General features: G+C 37.4%; 1 protein-coding gene across 4 annotated transcripts in view; it reads left to right on the top strand.

The window, feature by feature from the left end:
* The window catches only part of LOC102799137 (CUB and sushi domain-containing protein 3-like), a 238,547-nt gene that overhangs the window by 12,927 nt on the left and 210,623 nt on the right, over positions 1–14,997 (top strand). For all 4 annotated transcript variants that reach the window (XM_087848045.1, XM_087848043.1, XM_087848044.1 and 1 more), the window contains exon 2: positions 2,157–2,379. In XM_087848045.1, coding sequence (XP_087704171.1) covers positions 2,157–2,379 — 223 coding nt within the window. The remainder of the gene's footprint in view (positions 1–2,156; positions 2,380–14,997) is intronic.

Here is a 14,997-nt window from a genome sequence, read left to right as displayed (position 1 = left end):
TTTGGCATGACTTTCTGTGGTAATGACTTGGTAAAATTGAATTTTGGCAAAATGTATTCAAAAATATTTTCATAAAAACAGCAGAGATCACTTGGAAAGGAAACAGAGCCAGACATCAGGATTTGGATAGTACTTTAATAAGCATTTTCTCCCTGTACAAACCAAATCTTTGTAATGTAAAACAACAGTAGTACAGCTGCAAACATTGCTTCTCAATTTTTTAGACCATGTTGTCTTAGGAAGACATAAAAATGCAACAGCACAGCACCTACAAATATCACATTACTTATTGGCCAGACGTGTATGTCATGCTGGCAGATTTCTGGTCCTGATGTGCCATCAAAAATCCACATTTTTCCACCCATGCTCATAACTTTGGTGGCTCATTGATGAGAGCTGTTCTGGCAATTTATGATATTCCCAAGAGTGCTTGAATGCACATAAAGCACCATGTCACAGGTTGGATCATGTTGACCGTGTAGGCGGCGCATCAATAGTCCAAATTTGCCATGATTACCCAGTTTGCTCTGTGCTGGCGGAAATAATTGCAACTTAGATATGCAACAAATCTTGGCAAGAATTTGTCTCCTCTGCATTTAGAACAGCAGCTCATCACCAGACATTTTATTTTATGCATTACATATAGAACTCCACTGACACACTATGTTTGTAACTGTTTCTATGAGAAAATCACAAGAGATTACGTAAAAATGAACACGGGTCAGGGTGGACAGTGGGGTGGAGTGGGGTTAAGTTATCTGCGCAGTATTTGCATGAAGATGTACGGTTCTGGGATTCTAGGCCAGAACCCCTGTGCTTTGCTGGGTCATGACCCCGTTGAGTGAAAACTGCTGAAAAATGCTGTATTTCAGTGCATTATCATATATTTCATAATAGACCTTGTTTTGGTAGCTATACACAACTTCCATGCTTTTCTTAAAAGTAAAAAAAATTAAATGTAACAGTCTGACAAGAAGGAAATTAATTTTTTTTTACTTTGCTTCACAGTTTAACATTTTAACTGTTTTGTCACTTCAGTTTATAAAGCAGCCAGATTATTATCTGTCTAGTTAGAGGCCATTTCAGTGGCACAACTGCCAAGTGATCTGTGTGTTTGCCTTTTTCCCATACTGCAGTGTGTGTGTGTGTGTGTGTGTGTGTGTGGGCAACACACTATGCAAAACATCCTTTACTTACCAAGTGTGAAAAGCTAATTACACAAGGGGTAAATTGTGGGGGGTAAACCATGCATCTTAATTACGTTTGCATTTCATTAGACAACATGCAAGATAGCCTGAAATGAAAAGGGGACGCTCTTTGCATTGTGACACAGTGTGCATGGGAGCAATTTTGTGTAACTACGGAAGTACTCTGGATGTGGAAGTGTGGAGGGAATAGGTGTGATGTTGTGAAAACAAGGTTGCTTAGTAGTGGCACTTACGTTCCTTTGCATCAACACTACAAAGGTTAGAAAAGCAACCAGATTACTGTAGTTTGACAGTGATGGTATGAGGTTTAACATAATGTGTCTAGGGTATCAGTTCTCAGTAAGCTGGTGCAAGACGGATGACTAATCTGCTGTTAAAAGCTTGAAGCACCAAATCAGAAGACTTTACTTGTTGGCTATCTCTGGCACTTTTAGACCCTATAAAAATACTCTAATGACACATCACAATATTTTTTAAAAGCATCCTCAATTATACATTTTTTTATATTACTGCAGCTGCAGCTTTCTGCATTTTATTGTCATTATTTGATCTGAAAGAAAACAGAAATCATAAATGGAAACACAAAACTTGGCTCTTAGTCAGCTGGTTGCCAAATTTCCCTCGTAGCTTCTGCCAGCTGAGAACAATAGGGATTTTCCAAACAATTTGATCTCAGTTAAAGAAATATTGCACATGAACATCATAGGGTGCATTCAGTTGTTATGAACAAATGCTATTTGGAATTGTCTCTGTGCAGGCCTGTTTAAAATATCTCTTTTATTTATTGCTGCTTGGATGCTTGCAGCAGACGAAGTTTATCAAAATGAAGTACTCTTTTTGTTTCTGTGCTGCAGAGCATTTTACTTTATTATTCTTCAGCTGAGAGTCTCACACAAACCCATTATATGCATTGGATAATGATGTTGTGTTTGTTCTCTTTCCTTCCAGGTTTTATCCATTCTTGTGGAGGCACTTTAAAAGGCAGGAATGGGACAATAGAAAGTCCTGGCTTTCCATATGGATATCCAAATGGAGCGAACTGTACCTGGGTGATTGTTGCTGAGGAGGGGAACAGGATTCATATAGTTTTTCAATCTTTCGCTGTGGAGGAGGAATATGACTTTTTATCTTTGTATGACGGGCATCCACACCCGGCTAACTTCAGAACGAGGTAAGGAAGCAGCAGTGCACCTTGAAGGCTGTGTTTGAAAGCTGGCAGACTGGGCTGGAAAGATGCAAGGGAGGGAAGCCTTCAGTGCTCAGTTCTGACAGAAAGTTTATCTGTAGGCTGCACATGACAAAGGCTACTTATTTTCTTCAGGGAGATGTCAGGCAAGTCTGATGTGGTGTGCAAGGGGTGTTGTGTGTCCAGTCTTTTCTGACATCGTTTTGAGTGGAAATGTAACCGCCTTCTGAAAACTGAAGATTTTTTAACTGAGGAGAAGGGAAGTGCTGCACGACTCCGATGGCTGATCTGACAGGTGCTCTTCAGTTAAAGTATACATAAAAAAACAAAGTCCACGAAATCCTGTGTTGGGATGCATGGGTTAGCTCACTACCTATCTTTTTTATTCGACTGCTTTACTGGAGGAGACAGAGGTGGAGACAAACATCAGAAAAACATGAACATCAAACACAAAGATTTCCTGTTGCTTTCTCTGGTCACTGAACAGGCAAACAACTTTTTACTCAGTGAGCTTCCTAGATTCTTACAAAGTCCCTGTAGCTTTGCATTTTCAGGCTGCCCTCTTTTAGTATTTCCCACTGAAATTATTATTTGGACAGTAAATTCACACAATTTTTCCAAAATGGGCATCCATGTACAGAAACAGACGTACTAACTGCTCAGGGTTAAATTGACACGTTTTCTCAGATAACACCATTCTTGGCCATTTTTGTGGTACATGCCTTCCTCAAGGATTGTGATTATTAAAATATTGCTAATGCTTTTTATTGAACACACTAATCACCAACTCAGTGCTCAGTGAAGCCATCAAACTGTGCAAATTGGTTTAACCATGAAGGTTTTAAGCCAATCATCATTGACGTGCTTTATGAGAAAATATCTGTAAATATATAAATATTTCATTATTTAAAGGACACGTTATATATGTGACTCATAAAAAAATCTGCACTCTAGCATTCTTGGGATGTTCTATTTTCTACTTTCCCACATAAATCCTCCTTTAAAGAATCATTTTGTGTTTCACTTTCAAAGGAAAAAGCCATTTAGGTCTCACATTTTCCTTGTCAAAACTAAATTGCTCAAAAATAAACGCAGTCTTCACAGATAAGCGTTATGTATATTATGAGAAGATTATCTCTACGCTGAGCTGATAGAGAAGTGTGGATACACAGATCATCAGTTTTTAAACCTGTCAGAACCTTTTCTTTTCTTTCTTTCTTTTTTTTTAAAAGAGACATTTTGATTACCCACTTCTATTCACAAGCATGCTCCATCAGAGGCGAAAGTGGGGTCCAGTATTTCACAGTAAAACACTCCAAGAGGCAGTGCCAAATGATTTCTCCTGGCCCATTTATGTGGTTCAACTTCAGCGGAAGTGGACTGAGGTCACTGATAATAGAATGTAGGATTTATAGCAAAGAGTGACAATGAAGGAGAATAATTCTAGTGCTGAATCACTGCTGATACTTTAGCAGATGAATCACTTTAGATACTTAAAAGATCCAATTGCATAATACCATCAGGCTTATACACTGAAAGGTTTGTCACCATGTTGCTCGATTCACCATTGCATCCTGATCTCTCAGTCTCACGTAAGTCTTGTCACGAACAACCAGAAAGAATCAACAATCAGAAAGAACCAGTACGAGCAATTATCAGTCAGGTTGCAGAAATACTGCAAACTGAACCAAACCAAAAATCCTCTGCTATTCCGCCAACACACTGACTCACACTTGTTTTAACCTTAGTAACATTTAAAAAACAAAAGCAAAAAACCCACAACAGAATTCAAATATTAAAAGGTTTTCAAAGTCAGAATTTTTTATTTTAATCCCAGTCCTACCAACTTACAGCAAACCTCAGTAACTACTAGATTAGCTCATGAGTTCAAAGTGAGTTTAGCCAACTTCACTGCAGGTTGCTTCTGCAGGTCTGATGAATAAGGCTGACTATAAAATACTATATACATTATTATCCTTATTAGAAACAGCTGTTCGATGGGGAATATAAAACCTATAAAAGGACGGACAGGTGTGGGCTGAAATACCAACAATCAGCTGCTTGCGTTTTGTGTTTGTTTTTTTTTGTTTTTGTTTTTAATAAAATAAACTATGCCTGCTAGCTAATGTGGTTGCTGTCCTGGCATTAGTTCAAATATAGCCAGGACAAAAAAGGACTTGCCCTGTTTCTTTTGAAAGAAAGACAGTGTACTTTATTGATCCCCGTGGGGAAATTCCTCTCTGCATTTAACCCATTCACTCAGTGAAGCAGTGGGCAGCCATTGGGCACCCGGGGAGCAGTGTGTAGGGATGGTACCTTGCTCAGGGGTACCTCAGGGTAGCTGTTCAGGGGAATCGAACCCCCGACCTTCCGATCATGGGGCCACCACTCTACCTACTGAGCTAACCCTGCCCCCAATATGATTTTGTAATCATATGTTTTTGAAAACATCAAGGGGAAACAAAACTATTGTTTTAAATTTTGCTTTCTTGCTTCGGGATAAATTTATATTCTTATTTAACTGAAGAAGATTTATCTATTCAGTTTTATTATTGTAGCGACATGATTTCAGCTGTGACAATGTTGCTATATTTTCAAAAAGACAATATTTTTTGTCTGTGTTGATGATTTTATTTTATTTTTTAAAGAATGGGATCAGTTTTAAATTTTGTCATGGTCATAAGTCCATCCCTTTTATAATCAGTCATGCAGACAGAAAAAGTGCTTTACTTGTGCTAAATTTTATGTGGGCGTGTAGTTTTCCCAAAACAGCAATTAATGCTTGTCAACATTCAGCAAGCCAGACTGTTACTGGACTGACCCACTATCAAACCATTGTGGCTTAAAGCTGAAATAAATATAGTGTTAGTTTTAATCTAGAAATGACTCAGACATGTTCCATAAATGGTAAAATATAAAAGATTTTAATTTAGAAAAATAATCTCATTGTCTCCTAATTCAACAATCATTGCAACAAACTCTGTTCAACTGTCATGCTTTACCTGAAACCCGAGCCCTAATTCAAATAACATTTGCCAGTTTTTAATTACAGTTATTCTGAACGGTTATGTAAATGATAACATGATATTATCACATCATGAAAGGAGGATCATTGAAAATAGCATTCCCTGGAGTGGATCATTGTTATTTCATGTGTTGAATGATAATACAGTTCTTTAATACAGTTCCTTAATTTGTTGGACAAAGAAATGATTTTTTGTAGTTTTCCCTCTGTACACTGTCACATTGGATTTAAATCAAACAATCAAGATGTGATTGAAGTGCACTGTTAATTAAAGATGGTTTTTCAATCATTTTTTCTTTTTTTCCAGTAACTGTTTAATAATTGCACTTTCATACATGGTCCACCTGTTTCAAGTGGCTCAAAATTATTTGAACAAGTAACTGACAGGAAGTTGGGGTTTTTTTAATAGCTTTTCACTGTAATTTTAAATATGAAACCCAAAGAGATATCACTGCAAGTGAGAGAAGACATAATTAGGCTCAAAAGACCATAGAAGACAACTAAAAAAAAATCTCAAGAATCCTGCACAGTTCCCTGAAGAAAAAAAAGGGAGATTAACGTGTGCTAGAATGATGGGAAAAAAATATGGAGAAGGAAATAAAGAACTTCCAAAGCATAAAACATTATCTAACATGGTAGAGGCGTTGTTATGAGATGGGCAGGTGTTGCCAGTTACTATTGTTTGCTGATGACCCAACAGTTGATAAAAGTAGTAGGATGAATTATAAAGTGTACAGGTTTATACTCTGCTTGGTATTCTGCTGAAAAACTGATCAGACAGTGATTCATAGAGCAAAGTGATAATGACTCCAAAACATACTGCAAAAGCACAAGAAATGAGATCTTCTTCAATGACCAAGTCAGTCACCTGATCCCAATAAAGTACACTTTAAAGTTACTGTAGACAGAGAGACCCACAAAAAAAGTCCAATGACCAATAATGAGTTATGTTATTTATAAAGGTCTATATGCAACAGAATAAGGATGCACTTAATTATAATATTACCAGGATCAGAATTAGCAGCTGGGTACTTGAACTCTTGCGACATCTGAAGTGAAGTTAGTCTGCTTACTGGTTATAGTAACAAACTGGGTTATGGTCTTCTACCTCGATTTGGGCTGGGGTTGAGCAACTGGGGACATGTGTCTGGGAAGCTGCAGTTTCCTAACCATGACCTGTAGCTGGTAAGGCAGGCCTGCCAACCAACACTGACCAGAGCAGTTCAGATGGGGCACAGCTGCGTAATGTGGGGCTTGTTAGGCAAAGAAAGGTTGGCAGAGTGCAGAAATTATATATAATGAACTTAACTAATGTTTAGCTACTATATGACTTTTAACTTGTTCAAATGTAAGGATGTATTTATGTATGTAAATGTATTTGCACATGTTTAAACAAGAAAAAACTCTCTGAGCTGGAATGGAAAATAATCCAGAAATCTGAATATGAAGGAATTATGGAAAAAGTGAAGGAGAAAGATCTGAAACAGAAGACCAAATGGAAGTAAACTTTCTGTTATACTTGCTGGACTTTGAGGGTTCCTTTTTAAGATATAGTTAAGGATATGTGCACTGTGATGAATGACGCATACAAGTCCTTTGTTTAAACTCCAACCCTACTTTTCTCCCTCCAGGGATGGTACGATTTACAACATGATAAATTGTAGACACACTTAACCATCTTCCCCATAAATCTGCCAATGATAGCAAATTCTCATGTGTCGGCTTTTTAATTTTGGTTGTTTTTTGTTTGGTTTTGGGGGGTTTTGGACTGAGAGTTAAAACTATTTGGAGTCAAACATATTAATTTACTTTCCTTCTAAACTCTGTTATTGGTCTCATTGAGCCAGGAGGACTATTAGGTCCTAGTCTGTCTTCCTTTGCCGTTCAGGGGGAGCAGCTGCAACATTATCAGCAGGACATGCTTTGGTTCTGGCAAAGACTTCCCTGCTCTCAGCAGCTTTACTGCATTTACAGTACATTACCACAGTTGTAGTCAACTTGAATAACTGTGTTTAAACTTCACCTGTCTGCTCCACTGACTTCGGTGCTGCCTTCTGTGTTGGCCCCTCCACCCCACTCCATACACACACACTTAAAGTGAAGACGTCGATGGTGAGCAAAAAACGTATGAAGTACATTCCAGGGTTTGTAATCATCAGAAACGATTAAGCTAAGTGGGTAACATGTATATACATTAAAACCTTTCTTCTGATTATTTTCATGTTGGCATTAGATTAAATAAATAAAACAAAATTTCTCCCTCTGCTGTTACTGCAGCTTACTGCAACTTCTGCATGTCCATTTCATGTTTTGGAAAGGCAAAAATGTGAAATGGGCATAACTTTGTCTTTAGGTCTCGTCTGGTCTTTAAGTCATAGTCATTCCAAATTCTGCTGTAATTCAGTTTGTCAGTTGGAGGGCCATGCGAGGAGCAAAAATGGTCTTTCTTCCCTCTGGTTAACATTATGTTTGTCATTTTTATATCTAAAGGTTTAAGGTCAGTCTCTTACAGATTGCTGGCTGTTTAGATAGAGCTGTTTAGCTTTTATATATAAAACTATCACACATCAGATCTCAATGTGTTAAAAAGATTATTCTGGATATCTATATTGATATGCACTGGGTAATGTATTAAGAGTCAAAGGACACATCATTTGATAGAAATAAAAAATTATCAACCTACAGAGTGCTGACTTTGAAGACACCACAAAAATGAAAGTAAAAAAAATATGTGGCAGCTAGGTTAGACTATTTTGCCCAAAGTTCATTGCACCAACTCAAAATCATACTCAGTAGTTTTATAGCCCCCATGTACTTGTATGCATACTGCCAACATTGGGGCATGTTCCTAATGAGACGATGGATGGTGTCCTGGGAATATCCTTCCAGATCTGGACCACGCACCATTGAGCTCCTGTACGGTTTGAGGTGGAATCTGGCAGGATTGGATGGGCAAAAAAATAATATTGTTCTAATGAGTTTTGTGGGGCCAAGTCAGTGGTATCAATTTTTTCATCTATTCTTCATCCGAGGGTTTCATCCCAATACCTGATGGCAGCCAGGTTGCTTAGCCTGACAGAGACAGTGATACTAGTGGCCTTCTGGACGTCACTTCGGAGTTCTGGCAGTGTTCATCCTTGCACAAAGGAGTCAATACTGGTCCTGTTGATGGGTTAAGGAGTTTCTATTCTTTCCTGTCCAGCTCTCTTAAAGTAACTGCCTGCCTCCTGGAATCTTTTCCATGCTTTTCAGACTGTGCTGGGAGACACAAACCTTCTGGCAATAACACATATTGATGTGCCATCATGCAGGAGTCGGTCTACTTATGAAACCTCTGTACGGTCCACAGATCGCCTCGTGTTAGTAGTACTGAGTCTCACCTTAGCAAATTGTTAGTGGCCTCCACCTGTAAAACCATTTCTTCTTTGGGTGTTGTTTCATTATTGCGCCTATCTATACATTGCAGCTAAAACTGATTTACAACTCCATCTGCTAATTAAACGACCAATTTCCTAGAAGTTAAACAGACTTGTTGCTGTACTTTGATTAAAAAGTGTTCCTTTAATTTATTTTGAGCAGTATATGTATATATTTTCTCACTTCTAATACATTGCACATTGCTGTTCCCACATATTGTACCTGGGGATAATTGGCTTGTATAACCAAATGAAATAACTTTATAAAAAGAGATAATATTTGAGTTGGAATTCAGATTTCAGCTTGCATCACTTTTACAACTAATCTATCCAAATACCAAAAGCTAAAAACAGATCTCTGCAGTGGCAATAATTTTCTGAAAAGTAAAGCAAAATAGAGGAGTGTTGAATTTGTGTTAATAGCACTCTGCTCAATAGCTTTTGTTTAATTTGTTTTCCCAGCTTTTCACTGCTGAGTCGGTGTCCTTGTGGTCAGGGATGGATAGTGTGTGCAATGCCTTGTGAGCTGACGATATTTTCTCAGCAGTATTTAGTACTTTGAAGATTCTACCACAAAAAAAATGTTAGTTGGTATATTATATAGCATTATTTTCTTAATTCTTTGTGAGTCTCCATAATACTGCCAACTGTACTCTGGGGTGTTTGTTTACAGAGATATCAGACTAAGCATCTGCAATGGATAGAAGCTGTAATGTTATGCAGTGATGATAACATGAAAGGGGATGAAAGGGGAGCTTTGCTGAATCAATATTTTGATGATTCAATGATGAAATGTCATTAGCATTATATATTAACTAACAATATTTCACAGTCAGTCTGTAGAGCAATAAATATTCAGTATTTTCAACCAAGGAATCGCCAGGGAGCTGTACAATATATACACAAATTCTTGGACCCAGGAGTTTTAATATACTGAGATACTAACCAGTACTAAAATTTTTAATGGTTTCACTGGCACAACACTAAGATAAAAAGTATCTGCTTAGTGAATCTAAATACAAATCCACCTCATCAGTTAAATCACAAGCACACATTAATAGGAGCATGAATAAGCGAAAGGGGAAATAGAAATAATTGCAGTTATCAGTAACAGTATTAGAGCTCACAGAGGTTGTAGGCATGTTGTTATTTTGCCAAGAACATACCTGTTCTCTTCTGTCTGCAGACTGTGAAGGTCAATTGCACATTTGTGACCGGCATCATTCTAAGCCACTATATAATGGCTTTAAAGCAAGCCTAATCTCACAGCAAAGATGCTTTAGATCCTTGAATCCTGCTTCATAGAGCAGGTAAAGAAAATAGAAGAATGATGCTTTGAACCAGTTTTGACTTAACAAATGTTTTTTGTCTTTTGTCACTTGAATGATGTCAAAATCCTCTACTGGTTGTGTACTCAAATGTCTGCCTCATTCATTTTATTACCATGCTCTGGTGGCTAACAGACCAGCAAACTGTTGGTTGAAAAGACTCATGACAACATTTTGACGTAGGTCAGATCAGTTAGTTGAATTTTATAGGTTGTTATCAGCATAGGCCTGATAACAACCAATAAAATGCATTCCCTTGGTATGCATTTCCTAACAAAGGAAGGCCATCCTGACTTTGATGCAACAGATATAATAAAGTTTTTAGATTGCATTGTAGTACTGTTTAACACATCAGTATTAGTTAGATATGAACTATATATTGATCTATATATAGTGCTAACTACTGATGCAAAGGCCAAAGTCCTTAATGCATCAAAGTTAACATAATTTGGTGTTGGATTAGAAACCCATTTGCAACACTATTAGCGACAGCAACACTGTCTTCCCCTCCTCTCATTGACACACTTCACACAGCTGGCTGCAGATGGGCAGGCACACAGCCCCTCCCCTCATTAGCTGCTGAGCACATGAAGAGTAGCTGACACTTTGTGAGGATCAGTAGAGGTCAGTAAAACCCTAAAAAAATTAAGCAGTTATCACAAATCTTAAACACACTGCACATTTTAACATTAGCAATTAGCTAATAGCCACATTAGCCTTGTGTTATCATTTAGGGAGCGGCTAGTGGCTATGGCTAATAAAAAATGATAACCTTAAAGTCGGAACTATCAGCAAATATTAGTAGTTCTGTCCATCCCTAACATTAATAGACATTTTTAGTTAGGATGATAAACAGTGGACATTATACCACTGCTATTTTTTTCTATAAATTGCTAAATTCCCAGACTAGAGATAAAAAAAAAGAAAGAAAGAAAAATTTGTGGTACTGTGTTAGGATGACTTCTGTGCAACAAGTCCAAGTTTCCTTGCTACTAAATATTCCACAGTCAGAAAAACAAAAAAACACATTTTTCTGTAAAGTAAGTGACTTTAAGTAAATGACTGTAATTTGGCACCTTAATAAAAACAATTTTAATGTGCTTTGCTATTTTTTTTTCTTGCTTTTTTTTGTATATTCATGGATAATAACGGTAATCATATTTTGGCATTTCTGATTTTGATTCATTTTTTTGCATTTGAGTCATATTTACTATTTTTGAAAGGTTATGTAAGTGATGTGCCATGTCATTCATTTTTAAGAAACATTACTAATAATAAAGGGTTAACATTTTGCTAAGCCACACGTCAGACATGATATTTTGCTTATATTTCACTTGGAGCTAATCCTGCCATTTAGAGAGAATGAGGGAAAGGTTGCTGTGAGACAAAAGTGAATGGCTCAGATTTTGATGGGTTTTTGCTTATACCACCCCAACCTCTGAATAGAAATGCTGCTCTTTGTGCTTTCTTCACACTTTTGCTGTTACCAAGTGGTGGATTTTTCTTTCATTGTGAGGCTATGTTGTGTGGTGCCAGAAAATGATAATTCCACGAGTCTGTGCCTCTAGGGCCCCAAGAGTATGCTAGTAGAACTCATGCTCTTACACAATTAATTCTCCCCAAAACAAAAGTCATTGGGAAGGAGAACAGAACAAGTTTTTGTAACTTGTGTATGTTTTTCTTTGTTGAAGTTTGTCAAGAAAAGATTCAGCAAATACTTTCCCAGCAACTTGTTCTGAAAAGTGCGTATTTCCATATGACAACGTCAGAACTTATGTTATTTTGAGCTTTTCTTTTCTTTCCTCTTGTTGATGTGCTGTTGACTCAGGCGTCATTTCATCTGGAATAACTAAGAAGGTGCATGTAATAATAGGCAACCTTGTCCTTGGCTTTTCTTTTCCTCTTTGAGGGTATTCACAAATAGAAACCTTGATTAAGATGAAAGAGCTCTTTAATTTATTAATGCTATTAATTAATTAAATTCTGTATGGAACAAGACAAAAGCGACAATGAATTTTTAACATGAAAAAGAATTGACATCCCCATGATGGACCTGATGAGTGTGTCTCCCCATTGATCTATGTATTCTCTTTGCTCTGTGAAGTTTTTTTTCCCCCTCATTCCTCTGACTCTGTGCTGTACTTACATTATGTTCAATCCCTCATGCCTGAGAATGGCTTGGTGAAGCACTCATTATTGTACTGATATTATATGCTGAGAGTAGCAGAAGAGAGGAGAGTTACGGTGATTTTTATTCTACTGTTGCTTGCACAAATAAGCCCCTTTCAGACACGCACTTCTGTGCGGAACTGTAAACTGATGACATCTGAATGGGTCAGATTCCTGTATGAATTTGCACCCTTTTCATTTTTAACACAGCACAAGTGGGAATGCTACCTGTTACATTTAATGTATAGGCACACACACACAGAAAAGGACTTTGTGCCTGTCTCTCTCACATCTTGACCTGCTCAGCTTACTAAAAGGTGAATTTTTTTCTGAACTCACAGTGGTTTTATATCTATATTTATATATATATATATAGTCTGAACATGACATGAACACTTAATATGCTTTAATAAATTGCCGCACTTCTATATCTTTGGTCCATATGTCATATAATTCTGGGCAGACATAGATGTAGACCGCCAGCTGACTGAGTTGACTGAGTGGTTCTCTCTATGCATAGTTTTTGTCTTACTTTTTGATACAGTAAGTGTTTTACAAACACGTTGTCCCACCATGTGCCACCAGAACAGCTTCAGTATGACCTGCCATTGATTCTACAAGTCACAAGAGAAATAAAACACCCTCCAGATAATCCCGCTTGTGGTGTTCTCACAATGTTAGTGGAGAGCTGTAACATGTCAGGCTTGAATGTGTTAAATTGCGTCGACAACTGGTGACCGTAAAGGCTATAGCACATGATTCACATCATTTTCATACTCATCAAATCATTCAGTGAACCCACATGGCCTTTGACCGTACTGTTATGACAGTTTGCAAAACACTGGAAATTTAATCTATTGATTTGTATTCATGGACATGAATGTAACATTTTTTTCCCTAAATAACTGATACACAGTCTGAGGGTGGTTTTATAGTTTATTAGTTTTATTATATTGTGTCATGGCAGTTTGAGAACTACAGGTGTATCTATTCATTTTTGTTCACTGACGCTGTTTGAAAGAGTGGTGGCATGTGTCTGTGAAGGTCCTCAGTCATCCGGGTCATCGTAGTCAAAGGAGCTTGCAAAGAAAAGCGTCTGGACTTCTTTAAGTTGCTTGAAGATGTTTCACCTCTCATCCGAGAAGCTTCTTCAGTTCTGAACTGAAGAAGCTTCTCATGCCACCACTCCTTTGACAGTGGTGGCATGTGTGTGGCATTTAAGAAATCCCTTTTTTGTACGTAATTTCTGTTTTAATTAACTTTTTCATTTGCCATTTGCTAGCATGTTCAGTAATTTTCTTAAACCTGGTGATTAATTATGGCTCTTGTATCCAAAATGAGGTTTTCATTAAATAAAAGCAGGATTAATGGCTGTGTAATGGTTTTGTTGCGGCACTTTGTGGCGATGTGCATTGTGTTTGTTTTGTCATTTGGATGTGTCGGGAACTTTGATGCCACCTGTTATTGATTGAATGAATTTGATAGTGGCACTCGTGTGTGTGGGTGTGTGTTTGTCTGTATATATGGGTTCAGAATTTATACTGCATCTCGGAGCAAACATAAGCCATGAATTCCAAGGAAGTCTCTGTGGACTCCTGTGAGGGATTGTGGTGAGGCATCAGGGCAAGCGTATAAAATCATCATGTCTATGAGTAATCCCAGTAACATGGTACTTTTAATAACTGTGAAATGGAGTTTGAAAGTGCCAGGATTCTTCCCCCATTTGGCCATCTAGCCAAAGTAACCAAGCCTTGTTCAAATAGATAACCACTACCAGTTCATGATCATTCTTATAAATCCTATAATGTTCTTATTTAGAATAGAGGACAACCACCTCAGTCAGACATTTTTGGTGAAGGCTGTATAGGAAAAGGCATGTCAAAATCCACTTGGAGTGTAAGAACAAACAAACAAAAAAGAACAAAATTGATATTGGGGGTACACCTGCAGTTACTTAATCCTTTACTTAGGACCTCTCCAAAAGAAATTTTAAATTTCTCATTGCTATTTAGGCTGATTGGGAGCCAATGAATGTAAAAATAAAGAATTACCAGATTTTATTTTATTTTTTTACCTGATTTATTTCCTGAGAAAAATTAGATCCACATATGAGGACATTTGCTTTAAATTTCGATAGAACAGTTGCAGTATAATATCCTTGTAAGTGGATATCAGGCCCTTCCAAAATACTAAATTTTGCTCTAAACAACCCAAAATGTGGTGTCCACATATGTGGAAGCCAGATCCCAGGAGGCTAAAAATAAGGATTTGTTGAGTCCGGTTCCACAGTTAGCATTATTGTAGCCGGTAAACAGTTCAGTAGTATTTAAATTGCTTGATAGGAAACATCCATATACTCATAGCATTTTTCTTTTTTAATTTAATTTTTAGAAGTTCAAAGCATTCTTATATGACCTCTGGCATCAACATGACACTTTCACCCAGAGAGCTGCTGCTAACTGTATATTTTCTCATTTTTTCAGACGATTATCTGTACAGAAACCACCAACAACCATACCACATTTAAGCTCTCTTAAATCACCATTATTCCCTCACTGTGCTCAGTTTGAATTTCAGCAGGTCATCTTGACCATGACTGCATGTCTAAATGCGTAGAGTTGCCGCAATGTGATTGGCTGATTAGATATTTGAATTAATGAGCAGT

Source organism: Neolamprologus brichardi, chromosome 11, assembly GCF_056152115.1.
Source record: "Neolamprologus brichardi isolate AB-2024 chromosome 11, ASM5615211v1, whole genome shotgun sequence".
In the NCBI taxonomy this organism is placed as follows: Eukaryota; Metazoa; Chordata; class Actinopteri; order Cichliformes; family Cichlidae; genus Neolamprologus; species Neolamprologus brichardi.
Note: the sequence above shows the minus strand (reverse complement) of the source record. Positions and strands in the feature narration are given on the sequence as shown.